Source organism: Lonchura striata, chromosome 1 (genome assembly GCF_046129695.1).
Source record: "Lonchura striata isolate bLonStr1 chromosome 1, bLonStr1.mat, whole genome shotgun sequence".
Classification (NCBI taxonomy): domain Eukaryota; kingdom Metazoa; phylum Chordata; class Aves; order Passeriformes; family Estrildidae; genus Lonchura; species Lonchura striata.
This window is the reverse complement of record NC_134603.1, coordinates 121613292-121633591: the sequence shown is the minus strand read 5'-3', so window position 1 is coordinate 121633591 and position 20300 is coordinate 121613292. Positions and strand designations below refer to the sequence as shown.

Below are 20300 nucleotides of genomic sequence, written 5' to 3'. Positions count from 1 at the left end.
AGGCAACCAGCATGTAATTTTGCTACTTTTGTCCACTACCACTAGAAATTGTCATGTTGCATTTATATAAAAAGGTACAGTCTAAAGAAGCAGGATGAAAAGTTGCCCAAATCATCTGATATAATGTGAAGGGAGGAGGGAGGAAAAAACAGAAAATGCCCACATATTTCTTCACAAGAGACAAATCTTATTTATAATAAAATACTAGAAGTGGTATTTCTTACAAAAATACTTTTGTATTGATCATAAGAAATCGGAGACTCATTATATCTTCTGCTGTATTAGGTGTATGATTATGACATTTATGCAAGGAAAAGCTTATTAATTCTATAACAACAGTTGTTGTTTGTCCTATTTTAGATTGAGACACAAATGGCAAACTTTCACATAATGAGCACATAAAAGCAAAGCTATTTTAATACAGCACTTTGGGGAAGATACAGAACTCAGAATAGAAAAAGGCATTGTGACATAAGCTAAGAAGAAGAAAAAGGAAACCAAAAGGCTCTAACATTAATCCTTTACACTTCAGGTAAAGGAGGAAAATGAAGGAATCAGATTAAAAAAGATCCTAAGAAAAAAAGCATTGGGCTAGTGGTAATGACAATTAGATAAAGCCAGCATTAGCTAACAAAGGTTTGAGATGAAGCAGAAAGAGAAATCTCTTTCAGGCAGATTCTGCGCTATGGAGTCATCAGCCTCACACTCCTCAAACCCAGGAGAAGTGTGAGTGTGAGACAGACTTCTGTGAAAACATATGAGTGTCTACTGCTTCATTTATCAAAATCATTCACCAAAATGAAACAGGTTCCATTTAATGTATACTCTTCACATAACATAAATTCTAAATACACATAAATCTTTCAAAAATAAATGCCTTGAGAATGGAGAAATAATTTCACTTTGTCTGCATAATACAATTCCAAAGAGTTAAAGTGTATTAATTCATTGCTTATTCTCAAGTTAGCATGAACTCAGGAAAAACAGTTCAGTGGGACTTTTTTTTTTTCAGTAGCAAGTAAAATGGAAGAATTTTGTATCTATTTCAGTATTTTTCAAATTTAGGAGGAATCACTATTACATTTTCCATGTTAAATTAACTCTTCATTTCATGATCACAGGAATTTAAACAGAAGCTTCCAGGAAACAAGGCAATGGTCTTCATAGGTGTTTAGCCTGGGAAACATGGCTTACTTAAGTAAAGCTTGCTGCTAAACAGGACAATAAAAATACCATTAGCAGTATCCTGGCCAAAAGGGTATCGGTCTAAAAAGAAAGTTAACTTTTACTTTGCTCAGGAAGGTTTAAGTGAGTATCAGTGACAGATGCATTTATAATGTGCTCAGTGGTCCAGACTCTCCATTGTAACTCAATTATTAGTTTTTACATAGTTAGTGATAGAGTTACAAATTCATTTAATCTCTTATCACTCATGTACAGACACAACACTACATTTGTTTAGTAGGTTGCAGGGCAGCTAATTATAGAAATCTAACTAGTATGCAACTGTTAGAGAGTTTGAGGACAGTACATATGTGGTAATATTACTGCTCCTGGTCAATAAAGACTGCTTGTCAATCTACATCAGACTCCCACGCTGTGATATGGAGAACAGCTTTCACAGATACTGTAGCAATGTTTTACAGTCCCAGCTTACTCAAAAAAACTGTATTTGTTCTAAGGAGTACCTGAAGCTGAGGTGTTTCTTTTGAGGCTATTGTTCTTAACATAGAAACATGAGGAACTGAAAACCAAATTACAATCTTACCTGTATTGGCCAAACAGCTTAGCAGAAAGGTTGGAAAAAAGAGTTTGTATCTTCAAGGCCCTTTCCCAACAAAGTTAATACTGTAATTAATTACTGTTAATATGGTAATACTGTACATACCTAACACAAAATCTTATTTAAACATGCATTTTAAAATTTCCCAATGACATATGGCAAAAACAACCATCTCATTATTCTCAAGAAAGCAAATGTAGCAGGAAATGCTACGTCAAAAGTGTGATGCAAACTGCAGAACAGGAAAGTGATGTATTAGCAGACACAGTCTCTCAACTTTTCACAAAACCATGAAGAAGCTATCTTTCATCAGAAAGTAAAAAGGCTGAACATATTCAAACTACAAGGGCAATTTGCTTTTCAGGATCCTGCTGAGAGTTTAAATATGATGAAATTTTAGTTGCCTTCACATCCAGCCTGAATTATGCCATCCAGTAGAATCACATTTCTGTTTCCTAGTATTCCTGTATTTCAAAGATTGACTATAGGAACTTAAAAAAAAAAAAAACAAAAACAAAAAAAAAAAAAAAAAAACTCTAACCCAACTACACAGGGCAGAAAGACTGTTTCTGTAAGCGACCTGCAGGTTTTGGACCCCCTTGCAGCATCCTGTGCTGGAACACACAGACAGTTATGTCTGTCACAGCCCTCTGGGAAAGTATCTCAGCAGATGCAGGATTTGGAATCAATAAGAAGGCAAAGTATGGGAGAAACAAGGGGTAAAGCTGAAGTGAATGGGAAGAACATGATGCTAGTTGGACAGGGTCACCCAAGACATATTCCAGATCAGATAAATAATGTAATTACTTGTTTTTATGAGCCAGTGTAGAGTACTAACAAAGGTCTGTGTTACACTGCGTTAAATTAAAGGAAAAAACATAAAACCAACAACTACATCTCTACCACTTTTTAGATCAGATAAAAATCTAGATTTAAAATGCCCTTATACTCAGTGATCAATATTAAGTTAACTTCAACTGTTTTATGACAATTTTTATACCTTGAATATACTATATACTTGCCCTTTACATCTTGGGAAATTCTGACAAGGGAAATTCCAACAAAATTTAAGAAAAAAAATTCTTTGCTTCTTTCCCCAGATGGGAACAGAAACATTTTCACTGCCTCATAAAGTGCTGCTTGGATGATATTAACCACAAACACAAGACCAGATCTCCATCACAAAAGATGTTATTGTTCAACCACAGAAGCAGAACTTAACTCATTTATTTCAATATGGATAAACCCCCAAGTGGGTACATCCAAATTCATTTGTAACTGGCTTGCAACAAATTGGATTTATGGCCATTTAAAAATAGAATCTGCTTAAAGAAGGGGTGAAATTTCATGTGTACAGAGGGCCAAAGCAGTTTAACAATTTAATGTCATCCCTATAATTTGCTTGATTAGAAATCTGACATTTTCCCCGAGGGGAAAAAAAATGACAGATTTAGCCTTCACTGTCTGTGAAATAAATATCAATTCTCCCACGAACTTTAGAAGGAATAGGAACAAGCACCATGCCCAACCCTGAAGTCACTACCTTAATTGAATTTTAGCTGGGGCATTTGTGTTAACATTCTTAACATTTGGAAAGTGTTATTGTTTATTTCAGAACTGCCTGACTGCTATTTTTATACCACAATTGGAAGAAAGGAACCATCAGCAGCACAAAGCAGTGTCACTAAACATTACGTTGATGCAGCAATTTATGTCCCATCTTTTTAAATATTTCTGTTTCTCTTGAAGGCTCCCTACCCTAATTAGAAAATGGCTGACAGTCTAAATTAAAGATATGTAAAACCACGCCTGGCAACAGCATGGCTGAATGATGAAATCCTCTTTTCTGGAATGTACTTGTTTTACTCTGTGGCTCTCACAGTCATGTGGGAACCCATGTTCAAAAGCTCATTTTGAACAGTCACATACAGGTTCTCTTTTCAAATCCATTCTGAATAAAGACACTTGGCAAGTCCATTGTACAGCCCACAAAATGCTTATGAGTCTGTTTTTCTTGTTCCATTGTCAGCTCCATAATAATCTCCTATTGACAGCCAGCATGATGGTACTCTTACAAATATGGAAACTCAAGGACAGAGATCCCATGCTGAACAAAATCATACACTTTTGTCAGCTTCAGCAATTGCTCTTGAGGAGATCCTGATCACATCCCCGTGGGATGGCACACAGAAAATCAAACACTTCCAGCAAGATCAGGGTAGTATTCCACCAAAATCAGTAAGAATGTGAAACAACACACAGGAATTAATTATTGAGGATGTCTCCCAGACAATAATTTCAAGCAAATTATTTAGTAAGTGTTAGGAATTTCTTTTAACTCTTTAATGCCAGGAGCTGGACATTTTTGAAATATGTCCAGAGGAAAAGCAGTTTTAATAATGTGATCAAGGCACTTGAGTTTACAGCAGTCCTACATGGTCTCAAGCTTACACTTTTTGATGACCTAGAAAAAAAACCCCTCGAAACTTAGGCACTGAACATTTCATTAGTAGGTTTGCTAGATAGTTCATAATATAACAAGGTACTGAAAGAATTTTGTAGAAACCCAGAAACAATTTATGAAGAACACACATATGAAAAATGCTCTTAGAGAAAGGCCATTCTCCAAAAGCAAGGAACTGATTTTCTGATGGTCAGATGCATTTAGTTAGCCCTGCTGTGAACTTTGGGAAAGGCTGCTACTTAATCCTACTGATGGCCAAACATATGGCCTTGGAAACAATAGCTGGTTAATTTTGCTCAGAGCTGTCTATTTAAACCAAGTATGAACTGAGTTAGACAAAAATAAATGTCTTCTCTGTCTTTTTATTTAGTAGTTGTTTTTAAAAGAACAATGTTAAAGGCATTATGTATCATAATGTGCACCAGAAACCAGATCAATGCATTTCTCTACCTTCTTCTTAAGATTCAAGAAAATCTCCTTTGAAAACGGACAGCAGCAGGGATCTTCATGCAAAAAACACGATCTTGTGGTTTGAGGAGAATGCTATGTACTGCATGCCAGGAGCTGGAACTGGGAAAGTATGTTCAAGACTACAGTCTTCCAACTCTGTCCTCCTTCATTAACATTTAGTAGAACATGTTTCATCATAACTACTGCACATCCCCCTCCTACTTTTCTCATTTATGGAAACAGATGTTTAAAATTAAGACAGGCTTTTTGTCTGCCTCTTATATTTTCTGTAGGTCTCACATGCTCCTTCCTTAGAAGACAGGAACAGTCATCAAGAGTTTACTGCTTATTTTAAAATCAACTAAGCCTAGCTAATGTTTTAAAAGAGGATTTAGCTCTTTCTATATGACTCAAAACTTTTGAAACTTTTGTACTTCTGCATCGCTAATAACACATTACAAAAAAAATATTATGCTAATCAAATAGCAAAGCATCAACTGCTCATAATTTTTCTATCCTATTACTCTGGACTGTTTCACTTCTCTCAGATTTCCAAACCATGCAACCTTTCTGACTAGAATGCTTCTTTGTTTAAGCCTGTACATTTTTAACCTTTACCAGTTTCCATTCACCAAATTTTGAATTTTAGATAGATAGTTCATGTTCATATATAGAGAAGCAAATATAAATGTAGCTTTTAGAAAGTTAAATCTCAGTGTGCATTCAAGTTTTCAAATAATCAAGTATTTTCACTGTCAATTACATCAAAAGAGGCCATGAGGGATAAAGCACTGGAGGGATGCCTTGGAAAATGCTGCCATAATCCTAAACCATTGATTTGTCATTTTAAGATCTCACTGCAGGCACAAGAACTAAAACAAGAACAAGGTAGAGAACAAGGCACTGAACACAGCAAGAAAGCAAGCTTTGCAGTTTTACATGTTCCTTGGTAGCAGCCTCTGCAGAAGGGAACTGAAGGCTACAAACAGCACAGGGAGAAAAAATGTACTGAAGCAAGGAGCTACTGCAACTTACTGCTGTGCTGAAAGAAACAGAAGGTGGCATCTTAAGGCAGTGCTGCAGGAGATATTAAATTACAGTAAGCTATACGTCTCCTGCTACTCGAGCCAATAATGGGGTGAGATTAACAACTTGAAATTCCTCTCTGGCTCCTATCATGTTCACTCCTGAGAACAATATAGCCATGCTAAAGATGCAGTGCAGCATGGTGCAAGTACACTTGCTCCTTTCAGCATATTTCATTAGATGACAGGTCTTGAAACCAGTCTCATCCTCTGTGGTCCTGGGTGTGTTGATTTTTGTCAAATCATCACCTTCTAGCACCTGTTCCTTCACCAAAGGCAGAGTGAACATCGCTGGCCACATGCTACAAATATTCAGTGAGTGTGGTATTTTTTCAAAAGCCACATAATGTACCTGTATACCCCCACCTTTCCCTGAACTCTGAAAAAAAGTCTTGAAATTATTCACATAATATAGGATTTGTTCTCTACAATTTGTTTTAGACTTGGGAACAACTGCTAGAGAGCAGTCAGCTATGCTCAATCAATCCAAATATTTGATGTTCACTTCAAAAATAAGTCTGTAGTAATTCTGTCCCAAGCTCTTGCTCTAGGGAACTGGCATTTTCCAAAATGCAGACCATGTTCTGTCCAGGAATCTTTAGTGAGTAACTCCTGCACTAACTGGTGAACATAAGCAAGAGGAAAATAAAGATTTACAGAGATGTGTAGTTGACTGTTGTATCTAAAAACCATTTTAGTAAGTAGCAATAATGTGATTCAATGTGAGTGATTTTAGTCCATCTCTGTTCTAGGCAGTGAAAGCAAACAAAACAAAACAAAACAAACAAAAAAAATAATCAGAACAACGGGTATTTTAAAAGTAGGAATTCAGTCTCAAACTTACAGGCTTTACATTTAATTTGCAGGGAATACTACTTTTATTTTCATTTCAACTGAAGAGTGTTTCTTTAAAATCACATTGTTTCATCAAGCCATCTGTTACTCGTAGCCAAAATTACAATTTGAACAATTTTCTGGTAATTTATTTTAGCACAGCATGAAACATTATCATATTCATTGTTATTTAAAAAGTTATTTTTTCCCACCAGACAGAAGTAGGATCATCAAAACTATCAACTACATACTTTATAATATCTATTTTTATCTTGGGCAAGGGGATGACTTGAAAGCTGGTGGGGGCAAAGGATTATAAAAGCACTACCAGGCTCCTGGGAGAGTCCTGAAAATAGTTTTGCAATGTCCATGGAAGATATATATCAACACCATTCTTACAGGGCTTAGTCAAAAGAACACAAGTTGAAAGAAGCTTAAGCAGGAACAGATGTTTCCCTTCACACCAGGCTGTTTAAAATAGAGTATATGCTATTTTTTACCATCTCTTGTTATATATACACTAAGAAAATGTTAACAAAATGCACTTTAATAAATATTATCACAGCAGATTACAAACAGCTGAACTATTGATGTTGAGTTTCAAGTTCTACTTCATGACCATATCTACTGCTAACATCCAAATACTTAAAAAATAAAATAGGGGCTCTGTTTGCAATGAAAACATGCAGAAAACAAAACTGACAGCTAAATGCTCAGCAATGGTTTTCATTACAATGCATTAAAGAAATAATGTTGCATTGTTCTCTTGCAAATACCCTGGAGAGTAAAGGTTTCGTGGTGGGATTTTTTGGGTTTGTTTTAAGGACAAAAATTATTTTAGAAGAGATTGAAATCACATCTAGGTAAATAATCCTAGGTAATAAACAAGACTCTAGAAGGGTCATTTTTTAGCCACAGAGATAACTCTGAACTGCTTATTTATTTGAAGGACAAACCTCTGAGCAGTATTAAAGACTCAATCTTCTCTTTTACTGCCACCTGCTCTGACTGTACCTGCAGGAAACTTCTCAACAGAGCAGCTAAAACATATGTAAAATAAAGAATAATGCTTAGGATTACAATAACCATCCAAGGACCCCTGGTACCAATAAAGCAAACATGGACTTCACAGAAGAGATCCCTGCAAGACTGCAGCATCTGAGTCAAGGAATCTACCAACACACTAGTGTTCCTGAGAACCCATAAGCTGCATCTCTTTGTTCCTTCTAAAAAATAAATCTCAATGTAAAAATTAAAAGATGAAGAATAAGTAATGAAAGATACAAGAATATGACAAATTCTGAAACAGCTATATGAACCCCAGCATTTTCATTATTATTCTTCTTATTATCAGTAAAAAAATTATAATATCAATAATGTTCACAGTCATTATTTTCTAGGAAATTGCAGACTTTTGTCTTCTCATTTCCTTGTCATGCTGTTAACTAAAAAAAAAGAATATAAATACATATTATTAGGGAGACATTGGTATGTTTCTCATCTTCCACATCCTCTTGTCATTTCCTAATTAGACCCTGAAGAGAGTTTAAAAACTCAGAAGCTAAGAGTTCAGAATAATTTCATTTTACTTTAATGTAAAATATGGATATGTGAAGCCCCTTGTTTTGATCACACAAAACAAATTTTTCATTCAGATGTGAGTAAATATGTAGAAAAAAAAGTGAATCACTCCCTTGACTAGAAACATTTATGGAAAAGATTTTAAAAGCTCTTAAGAATTTCTATAGGTATTTAGCTTTTATTTTAGAGGAGACACCAAAGTTCACCTAAATACTTCAAGCCTGCTTCTATCTTGCAACTTAAAAGAAGCTGGAGAATTAACCTGTCTCCTAAGAGCAGCACTAACAAAAACTATTCACCAATTAGAACCGTAACACTGATGACTCCTCAGAAAACAACGTGTATGAACTAAGACAGCAGTAATTCTGAAAACTCCAAAACAGCTGTAGATCAATGGAAGGGAAAAAAATCAAGAGAGCAGAAAAGAAGGATCTCTGTATTTTAATTAAATCACCAAAGTAGAGAAACATGCAGTAAGAGTGACCTATAGTTTTTCAGGGGGTGTAGCAGTTTCTTATCCAACCATTAAGCCAATCTCCTGCCCCAGGCTCCTTCCAATGAGCAGAGGGCAGATAATAGCAGGGGGATCAAACTGCTGCAAGAAATGTCTCCCCCTTCAGAAGCACACTGAGTTCAACTACAGTTTAGCAATGCATATTAATTTCCAGAGCATAAACTAACACTTGAAACATTTTCATGGCATACCTCATGCCAGCTTATTCCTGGTAACATTTACTTTGCCATTGAACTCTAAAGAGGGCTCAAATACAGTAGATCCTTTCAGCAACGCAGGATGAGAGTTCTGTTGTTAGTATTGCACAGCCTTTCTTTCTCTGCTCAACTTGCCTTTGTACCAGAGAACTGGGGGTCACTCTTTCAGAGGCCAACTCTAGATCAAGTACATGGGTGGCAGCATCCTTGCAATGTATTCTCTTGGCAGATCCCCCTGGGGTCCCATTTACTTACATCTGAGAGGTACCATCGCTTCCATGGCCCAGCAATGCTATTATAGGCAATAAAATAAATGTCAAGAAACTTGTTGCAAAGTCACTGTATCTGCAGGAGTCAAGATTATTTGTGGGGTTCTTTGGACTACAGAAGTTGGTGTGAGGATCAGTTAAGGGACTGACATGTTACTGCCAGCTTTGGAGCCACTGATGGTAATGATTTGTACTCACTGAAGTTGACCAAGATACAAGAGAAGGAACAGCAATGAGCAGATTTGACACACACTGTCTCATCCAGCAGATTTCATGGCACAATAAGCATTACAAAGGTGTTTCACAATGGCAGTCCTGTTACAATGGAACCAGTCCACTTCTGAAAATGCAGAACCCATTATTCACTCATCTGTACTGCCTTAGTGTACAAGGAAGAAATTAGACTAATTTCTGAAGCAATAAGAACAGACCAGCAGGGAGAGATCCATGTCTAGCCAAAAACACAAAAGAAGGATGCCCGCATTTGGATTTCAGTTCAGCTGCATCATTTTCAAACCATGCTCTTCTGTGCTTATCATGCTTCCTAGTTCCACAGGGAAAAGAAATGTGAATCCTGCAATGATGTTACAGTGAAAAAAAGATCCGTATATTAATTCCGTCTGATGGTCCATTATTAAGGAGATAACCAAGGATCCAAAAATGTGCTCCCTAAATTTTAAAAAGCCAAAACTGCGGAGACATGGTACAGAAGGAATCCTCTATTTCTTAACCTGTCACCAACATGGCAAAAATGTGAACATAAGAGTAAAACCTTCTGCCTATTACAGTTCTAGACATGTACCAGATTGTAGATTCTAGACATGTACCAGATTGATACAGAAAAAACACAGGTCATGAGAAATGTATTTGGCATTCATGTATGATTGTGTGTCCAAAATAAATCTTTACTTGGGATGTCAGCCTAGCTCCTCCTTCCCTTACTTGTCTCTATAAACTCCAGAGAGCAATCTCAGATGAAGAAATTATAACAGAATACACAGAAACAAAAAGCAACTAAGGAAGTAATTAAAGGCTACCCTATTTGACATGAGACGTAGGTCTAAGTATTACAAAATATGGTATCTTAGAAGTAACATCTCTACTTTCAACAATATCAGACTGATCTGAGACCCAGTGATCAAAGTTCAAAAGTTAGCTTTGCTTATTAAAAAGCAGTTGAGCAAATCTTTAATCTCTGTTTAGCCTGAGAGCGAAAGACACTGTTAATAACAACACAGCAGTACAATATACTCACAACAGTTTAGTTACTGCCCACAAATTATGTATCAAAGACACTATGGGACTGTTCGAGCTCTTTAGGACAGGTTAAGTCACGCTAGATCCATATGGTATCAAAGAACAAGCACAGTGCGGTGATGTTGACATGATTTTAGAGTATAGGAAGAGCGTATTTTATGCAACATCACATCCCCAATATTTAAATATTCCCTGTCTTGCCACAGCCAAAAACCATGGAAGAAAAGCAGTGGAGAGAGTGGAGAACTGGGACAAAGTCCAGCAGCACAGAAAGATCTCGGCAACAGAACAAAGGTTTGACCAGAGAGTCTTCTTTGGCATTTCCTAAATGTTTTATAGTCAACATTGTACTCAGGCACTTTGTTTTGGTGAGCAAGAAGCATTCTCCGGGTGAAAGAACCTCCTTGTAATACATTTATATAGAGTTATAGAAGACAAGCACATATTACCTATTGCAAAATTGTATTGTGTTTGCAGAAGGAAGCAGTTAATATTCAATATTCTGTACAATTTCAATGCAACAAAAAGTCAATCCAGGAAAGTTATTAAAACTGCATCCTTGTTTAAACTCAAGGTAAGTCATACTTACTCAGCAGTGCACAATAAAAGCAATAAAATTAATTTTCTTGTTGTATAGGAATTTTTTAGTAAGCTCAGGGAGAAAATTTTGACTTCTTATTCTGTTTTGAAATACGGCTATTCTATTTGGTTTGTGATTTTTTAAATACAGTAAATTGCAATACACTAAGATGCTAAAACTGTGGTAAAAGGCTCTGCTCTATAAAGCTTATGAAAACATAAAGGATTTCCCTATTCAATTAAAACATTCTATTAACTTCAATTGTATTCTACAGTTTGAGAAGAATTATAAGGCTGTTCATTTTTTAAAGAAAGGAATTGCCTTCTCTAACAGCTTTTTGTTACTACTTTGTTTGAAGAACATCCTTTATTTTTCCATTTTATCTTGTTTGTAAACATCTGGTTTATATGCCCTTAAAAGCAATGGACATTTTTGTTGCTCAGACAAATTAGTTAATATGACAATTAATTCCTACTCCCAAACAAGTCTTGTTCCCCAAGTTAGATTTACATAAAAGTGTTGAGACTTTCACAATGTGTATAATCAGATGCAGTGACACAGCAAGCACTTGACAGCAACAGCTTCAAAGAACTTCAAATTTCTCTACATCAAATAACATCTGAGGATGAGCGACATACTCAACCTACAGAGCAACAGTAAATATACATTCTAGCTATTAAAATTTAAATTATTATCTTTCAAAAAGGGATCTTCATAACCCCATAATCAAATGGCTTCTATCAACAGAAAAATTTCCATGTCTAGAAAAGCATTCTAAAGAGTCTCAGAATTGGATATTTATGGAAATAAGATGACTCCTGGATTGTCATTTTGTTTTCATGTCATCCATACTCTTTCTGAAGATACAAAGGCAAAGATATTTTCTGTTTCAATGATGCACAATTTTGCTACCAGTTGTGACAGTTATGCCTACATTTCTACTCTGAGTCAAAGAACTGAAGAACAAAATCAAACATGTTGAAACTGGTACACAATAACTATACCAGTTTTTCCTAAGTGTGAATATATTGAAACAATCCAAGATAATGTCAGAATATTCGGAATAGTCGTGTAATAACACAGTTCGACCTGAAACAAATTTGGGCTTGTATTTTTGAATTTTATTATGTGTTCAAAAAACTTCAGTTTGTTCTGATACCAAAATCTATATATATTTCAGTATCAGATAGTTACAGCTGCATTATTTTTAATCCAGTTCTTACAATTCATAGTAAAAATTAAAGACTGAAGATCAGTGTAGTCTGTCAAGCTGAGTCCCCATCAAGCTCAAAAAGCCTATGCTGTAGTTTATTATAAAAATTTTCTTAACTATTATCACTGCAAATGGCCTAAAGGTAGGGGAGCATGCCTACTCACACCCGGTGGCTAAATAAATACACTACTCAATGCTAGTTTATATAACATGTAACAGGACACAACAGATTCTGCAGAATTTAAAACAAGCACAATGTGAATCTGTTTTCACTAAAATGGACATAACCTGCTAATTTCCAGCCTGGCAGAATATTACAGTGTCAAAAGCAATTTTAAAAGGCAATAGATAAACAATTGCAGTGTTCGTTTCAATTTCCCTACTATATATTTAATATTTAATTGAAAGCAACATTCTTCTGGTTCACAAAAGCATTTAGGTTACCAGTACCAACTCTATCAAACACCATGTGATATTGAAACAGAACTTAAATAATCTGGGAGTAAAAGGCCTTTTAGGTAAAGCACTCTCCAATAGGATATCGGAACACTAGAACAGAAACTATATATATTGTTTTAACATAAAATGGTGTGCATTGCATGACCATCTTCTACATTGATATCATCTGTGGGAGGTCATTCTCCTGTAACACTATAAATAATTTTTTAATAATAACAGGACCAAACTTGTTTCTCTCAAGAAGTGTAACTGCTGTTCAGATACTTAAAATTACAAAACACCAAATTCTATTGCAGTATTTCAGCTGGTCCAAGTGATACAAACACCCACTGCCAAGCTGACAGAACTAGAAACAGTAATTATAGTGCAAATAAAAGTGTACTGTGTTTTGGGGGTTCCTCCCCTCTTTTCCTTTTACTCACTTTCTTAATAAAATCAGGGATCTCCTTTTTCTCTGAAAGGTGGTTTAAAGAGGAGCAGCATTCTACCTCCAAGACATATCCTTCACTATTGATGTCACCTTTTGAAGACCTAAAGAGACAGAAAAGAAGGATCAATTTCTGTTGTTATAACTGGATATCCAAATATCCCATTTATAAGTATTTCTCCTGGAGAGCAAAACTTCAAACAAAACTTTGGTTCCAATACATTCCCCGCACTGAGCTCAATACAGTTCTGACAATAGCAGCTACAGAATCTGACCCCCATGCTAGGGGAGCAGATCACACCAGTAACTGCAGGTGGTGAGATCCTTCAGGGACTCTCACCTTTCTTTTTCTGTCCAAGAAACACTTTGGCAGCCTGGCATCTAGGACCAACAGCAAGGAGATGCACAGGTAATATAACTCAGGATATACTAAAGGAAGGTTCCAATGCAGTGGTCTGAGACAGGTGTTCTGCACCCCACAGGGCAGTGTGATATACGATGCATTTCAGACAGCAATTAAAAGAAACCCCTTCTCTTCCAAGACAACATCTAAAATCAGGTGCTAATCAAAATACTTAAACCTTCAGTCTTACCTTATGTTTTGTTTTTGAGAACTGTAAAGTTGTGCCTATAGTCCCCTTCTCTTTCAGAAGAGACTAACTCCTAAAATACTTCAAAGCAAACGGCATCTGCCATATGCATTTGCTGAACAAATGAGCACTGTGGAAATAAGGTATTGGTCAAAATATGCCAAGGGACTATCTGGAAGTTACAAGGAATGATCTCCAGAAACAGTCTGCAGGCAGTGCTACTGAAGGCAGTTTTCATCTCCTCCAGACTCCCATGAAAGGAAACTGATACACCTGATCAATAGAGGATGCCTAGACAATCGCTTGCTTTCTCAGTTTTTCAGAAGAACACATGGAAAAACATTAAAAATTAAAGCTAGCCTGTCATTCTTGGGATTAGTAACAAAGCAGCTATCTAACACTTCCTACTGAATCAAAATATCTGGTTCTAAGTGAAGAACTAATCCTGGCCAGCAGTTGTTTGATGCCAGGGTACCTAGAGGACAGGAAGAAAGGTAGAGAAGTTTGAACTGGGAGTATTGAGGAAGCAGCAAAACAGGGGCTTGGCAGGTTTTCCATGCTTGCAAAAGCAAGCCTGTACAAAAGGCCTGTTCTGGGGACTGGGACTGTGTGACACATAGCTTCAGCTACAGATGGTCCCAGGGGCTTTCCCGAGACACTTACAGCTCCCTGGAGCCAGGCGATGCGTGGGCTGCTGCCTGCAAACTGGCAGTGTTTCCTAGGCAATACTGCAGACATTTGCTATATGTGATCCTCCCACTTTCACACAGGCTACACTATCACTTCATTTCTCTTATCTCACTTATACCTGAACAGTTGGTAGCAGACTCTGCATTGTTTGGTAACACTAAAGACCTTTCCCTATTTGTTTTTTTCCCTCTTTTCTAGGTTCTTCTTACAACCTGTGGTTCCATTCTCTACTTTATTCTAGACAAAAAAATTTTAAAAGTGTTAAAATTTGTTAAAAAAAAAGTTAGTGTTCATGAAAATTCTCCAAATATCTTTATAAAATTTACACAGGTTATTATTGGGGGACTAACAGTATTCCAGAACTACTCCTCTGGAACAGGCACACATAAATTAATTTAAGTACCAAGAACAACCCTGTCAAGAAAATAAAAAATCACTTTGAGAGGGACAACACATGTACTGCAGACAACCATTTTTGCTCTTCTAAAGTCCTAGATAAGAAAATCCATCCTGTGCAGATTTTCTGCCACAGACAAACTCGAGAACATAAACTTCAGAAAGCCTCCCTGCTAGTGTACTTACAAACCAGACCTACTTTTTTTTTTATCTGAATATGACTAACAGGAAAAGTAGCCCTGATGTTATCTAGCCATGTTCTAGACAGAAATAATATGAACTAGGGCTCTCTAATGCTTAAGCAATCAATAAACTCTCAAAACTGCCACTTGATATTGCAAAGTCAAGTCCATATAACATCAAGTGGAGCAAATACAACTCTCCATTGCTTTGGCTATTGTATAATTAATCAGAAGTGTAGTACCAGCAACAGGCAGCAAGGAACCAAGCTCTTTTTAGACAACCAATCCCATTTTAAGGGGACTACTGCAAAACTCTACAAATGCAAGGAACAAACATCTCCACTACTGCACTTCTTGGGCAGAAGCTTCCTTCCAGCCCAGCTGAGGAAGCCACTCCCCTCCCAGAGACTGTAAAATGCTACAGCTCAAATTCAGTCAAGATATCCAATTCAGGAAATGAAATGTGTGCCATGCTATTTGATGTGCCCACCCATTTGGAAAAGGCTGTTTATAACTTTGGCCGTTCATAACTGTGACCCACATGAAAATGCCCTGGCTACCTGAAGAAATAAATCCTTTTCAACCTATATTGGTAAAGTATATAGACAGGTATAAGGAAGAGAGAGGCTGGCCTTGAACCACACTCTCTGATTTTGTGCAATTTTTTGAGGACCTTCTTCCAACCTCTTTGAAAGGAGTAAGAGTTATCTGAGATACAGATTATATCCATAAAACTATAGTGATTATTGCTGCAGCTGCTTTAAAATGTCCCATTTAACTCCTTTAAGAAGTACTTGTTTTAAAATACACTTGCTGCTTGGAAATATTTAATTGGAGAAAATTAATTCCCTCTGTAACAGTTTGGGGGCTACTTCTGCACTAGGGCTTATGAAAGAAATGACATCAAATATGATTGCACTCTGTTATGATTATTTTAGAGAACACACTTAACAGATCCTACATAAAATCCTTAGCTGAAATCTTCAAATAGAAGGACTCTTTATTTCCAAGAAGTATTTTTTCATGCTTTCAAGTAAATTATGTCTATATATGTTAAAAGCAAGTCTTTGTTTATACTGATAGTTTTAATCTTTTTAGGAAAACTTTAAAAGCCTGTTGTTCTGTGAAAAGCAAACAAACAGAACAAGTGCCATAGCTTTTCATGTGAAAATAATAAATACCTGTGGATGTCACAGACCACAAAAAATAGTATTCTGAGCAAAGCTAGGTGGGCAAGGAATTGTTTCCAGTCTCTATGCAATAAACAATGCATTTCATACATGTATCACAAAGTATGTCATAAATATCATAAAAATCTCTCATTAAACTCTTTGACTATTATTAGTACAGGCATAGAGAAGTAGATAATTATAGGTACAGGCAAATTCTGTATTAACAGAAATTAATATAGTTTTCATTTTATTAATTTAATGGGACTACTTTTAGGACCACTTTCACTAGAAACTATGAAATAGGACCCTCAATAAATGTACATCTATCAAGATCCCAGAAGCAACAGAAAACGTCCAAAAAGCACAGTTCTGTGCACTTGCATTCCTCTGCTCTCTTCTGAAAAAGGACTGATGACAATTGTGAGAAATAACCCAATAATCCATACCCAGGAATCTTATAGCAGTTTTATAGCACAGGGTGTTACTAGGAGTCCAACATATAAAATATTTTAAAATTAAAGCAATGGTTTTATGTAAAGTTGATTTTCACTTTCCCATCATAAATTATATCTCAACAAAAAGCAGAAGAGAAAGAGAAATGCTGAGACCGGTTTAGTCAAAAAAATACGTAAGCTCCAGCAGTTCTAAAGATTTCCCTTTTCTTCTGGATGCACATTCATGTTCTTCTTTTTCCTCCTCCTAAGCCGGAAAATTAAATCTTCCTCCCTTCACTCCTGCAAACATTTGGGTGTTTTGTATTACCTTTATTCCTCTGATGAAAAAAATCACTGGGTAAATTAAAAAAGGTCCAGCCCTGAAAGAAGCACACCTGGATATGGATACACTAATGCTGTACCCTTCTTGGAAGCCAGGGTGAACGGGAGAAGGTGCTCCATCCAGACTCACTACAATACCCTGTACTCACTGTAACACATTTTGGGATACCGGAGAGGGAACAGTGTGAACAACACTTGCACTTTCCCTGCAGTGAGGAAGGGCAGTCTCCCACCTCCTACCCCAGGAGAGGACAACCACTTGGTTGGCCATGGAGATTGCCAGAAAATTTCACTGCAACTTACACACCCTAGGCTTTCATTTGCTTTTTTGTTATATATTGTTTGTTTATCATTAACAATTTTCCTGAAGAAGGGTTCTTCTGCCACTGTAAGTACCCTCAGTGCTCACCATGGACAATCTTAATCATAGGATGGCAAAGAGCTGAGATGGAATTTCAGTCTACCTGATGGTGAGCAGAGGGACAGCATTCACAGGTCTCGTGGGGTGGGGGTAGAGGGTACCCTCAAATTTTACCAATATGGAAAGGGCTCAGGACCACAGACTTCCAAAAGTGTCATCCTGAAACCTAAACAGGGCTTCTAGTGCCACTAAACACTGAATAAATAAGATTTTAACTTATAATTGGAAGTTCACTGGCCAAAAATATGTTACAATGGTTGTTTCACTAGGTTGTCATTTCCTGCACAGCTGTTTGCTGTTAAGCACCATTTCATGGTAGAAAAACCATAACCAGCTGCGGAGAACCAGTAACTTACACAGTAACTATTAAAGTTGACAACTTGGTGTCCCTTACAAACTGGATTTCCAATCCTTTTCAGATACAAGAAGGAACTGAGGAAGCCAACATTTGGTCCTAATCTTCCTGAAGTTCCCTATGCCCATGAGCTCAGCAAGCCAAAACACACTTGTAAACTGCACAGACATTCTAAAATTACTATTTCATTAAGATGATGCTAAGAATGTAAGCACAGTTTTGAGATTTTCCACTACACAGTAATAGCTTTACCATTCAAACAGAACCATACATTCATAACAAACTGGTCTACGTTACAAAAACAATAAAACCACACCAAAGTGATTAACATGAGCAGCTGGTATCTCTACAATTTCAGGTTAAATTTCCAGCAAAACTAGAGTATCTGAAAACCAAGAATGCAACAACTAAAATCCATAGGTTTTGTGATGCCCAGCCAAAAACCACACCATTTTTTATAAAAAATAAAAGCAGGTATATTGCATCCTAAGAGCCTCAAGTCTAACCCATGTGACACTGTCTTAATGTTATTACCTAAAGATTTTCTTTACTATAGGAAATCTTATCACTTATTTGGTAGCAAAATTTATAAACTTTTTCTAATGATGGTATATAAAGTTTCTTGTGAAAGTTTTGGGCATGTATTGATACACAGGCATCTTTAATGTGCAGTGTTTATAATTTTCAGATACAGATGAAAGGGCATTTACTCTGGGTTAAAAGTTATTGTGAGGAAATATGTATTTCTTTGAACTTGTAACAGATAACAAGCCTTCAAAACTCAAACCATTGTCCTTTGAGCTAAAGGAAGATATCTGTTGACTCTTGGGCATGGAATAGATATTATCTTTTCATTAAGTTGAATCAGCCTGCTGAGAGCAACAACACACACTACATTTCCACATAAACCTATTGGATTCCTAATGCTCATGAAGGTAAAGTCAAATATTTCCCATCTTCAAGCTTAAATCCTGCATGAAAACCAAACAGACACACACATACATACACATTTATATTCAAAATAAAAATCTATTGATGCAAAGTACTTACTTTTACCAAAGTGAAATACCAGCAAAATCAGGAAACTGTAAAAATCTTTGTTTACTATTAAACTTTTGAACTCAGTCTGTCATTTTCCTTTGTAGATAGAGTTCTTGTTACCCAGCTGATGATAGTTTGAATTTGTAAGGACTAACAGACACAGGAATTACAGAAATAGAATTAGAATCATCTTATCAAGAGAATCTCTACAACACCTGACACCTCATTATTTTGCAGAAAGGAAGAACACCTGCAAAGCTGTTTGAGGTCAGAACAGAAATTTAGAACATTTAGAAACTCTAAAAAAATTAAGATTAAATTAAACTACTTAGTCTATTTCTGCAGAGCAATATTTCCCTGTTGGTTGCTTTACTGACTGAAGGCAAAACCTGTAGATGGTACATCCTAAGACACAGTTCAAACAATGGAGAGAAATTCTTTGGAATATCATTTATATCCCCTGCTTCTCTATCATGGTATCAAATGAAGCATCTGCAAACATGTCAAAACTATTATAAGCAGACAGCTTATGAGCCCAGACCCTGTACCTTTCCTGGTAAAAGAGAATGGAGGTTGCTTTCCAGAGCTGAGTACTTGGAAAGGGATATCAAAACATCTTAACTGACACTGAATTTTGAAACTTTAAGATACCAGACAGGGGTATCACACTACAGGTTGCTGGGAACAACTTAAAGCTGCTTTGTGCTGTGGTTTTGTTGTAATTTTGTTCAGGGGCTGACTCAGCAACTTCTCTGCAGGAAACAGATAACCTGCAACAGCCACAAGCTGTCCAGAACAAGAATGCACCCAGGACACCTGAACAGAGATTGTTAAAGAAAAAGAGCAGTGTGTATGGAAGTAAAAGGCCAAGGAGAAAAAGGTTACTGCAGACACAAAGAACTACTGATTTCTACTCCTTGGGGAAATGTAAAAAAGTGTTGCTCTCCTAAGCTTGATTAGCCAGAACCTCCCAAATACATGGACCTTCTTCCCCTGTTCCTTCCATCAGCAAAGACCCACTGTCACACATTCATGTTTTTCAGGTACCAGCTTTTCTTCCCTTTCCTGAGATTCTAAGTGCAAATCAGTGTGAATCTACTCTTTTCAAGCATGAGTGTGAACAGCAGGCTACACCTACGGTCCTGGGCCTTCCCCAAATTCAGAAAAAAAAAATCTCCAAAAACCTGGGCTCAAAGAGTTTTCTTCGCATAACTGATACAAGATTCTTCAAGATTTCTTCCTCGAGAAACTCACATATCTCAGAACTCTGCACACACAATAGGACAGATAACTGCTTTTTAGTTAAGTCCACTGAAATTTAGAAGGGGAAAGAAAGTATTCATGAGTGTTGAAGTTATTTTCTTTTATCCGACTCTATTCTATGTGACTTTCAAACCACTTTCCAATCAACTGCTCAGTGTATACCATGCCATTAGATGCTACAGAAATATTTAAATTTATTATATTAAATTTAATGAGAGCGATGGCACAGTTTTTTAGCAGCTTGGTAGACTACCCTTCCTGCCCAGTGCCTCTAAAGAGTTAAACACTCCTACATTTATTT

The 20300-nt window shown here is 36.5% G+C and overlaps 1 protein-coding gene across 4 annotated transcripts in view; it reads right to left on the bottom strand.

Moving 5' to 3' along the window:
• Positions 1-20300, bottom strand: part of RFTN1 (raftlin, lipid raft linker 1) — a 94765-nt gene that overhangs the window by 31354 nt on the left and 43111 nt on the right. For all 4 annotated transcript variants that reach the window (XM_021538144.3, XM_077787256.1, XM_077787257.1 and 1 more), the window contains exon 4: positions 13109-13217. In XM_021538144.3, the coding sequence (XP_021393819.2) occupies positions 13109-13217 (109 nt within the window). The remainder of the gene's footprint in view (positions 1-13108; positions 13218-20300) is intronic.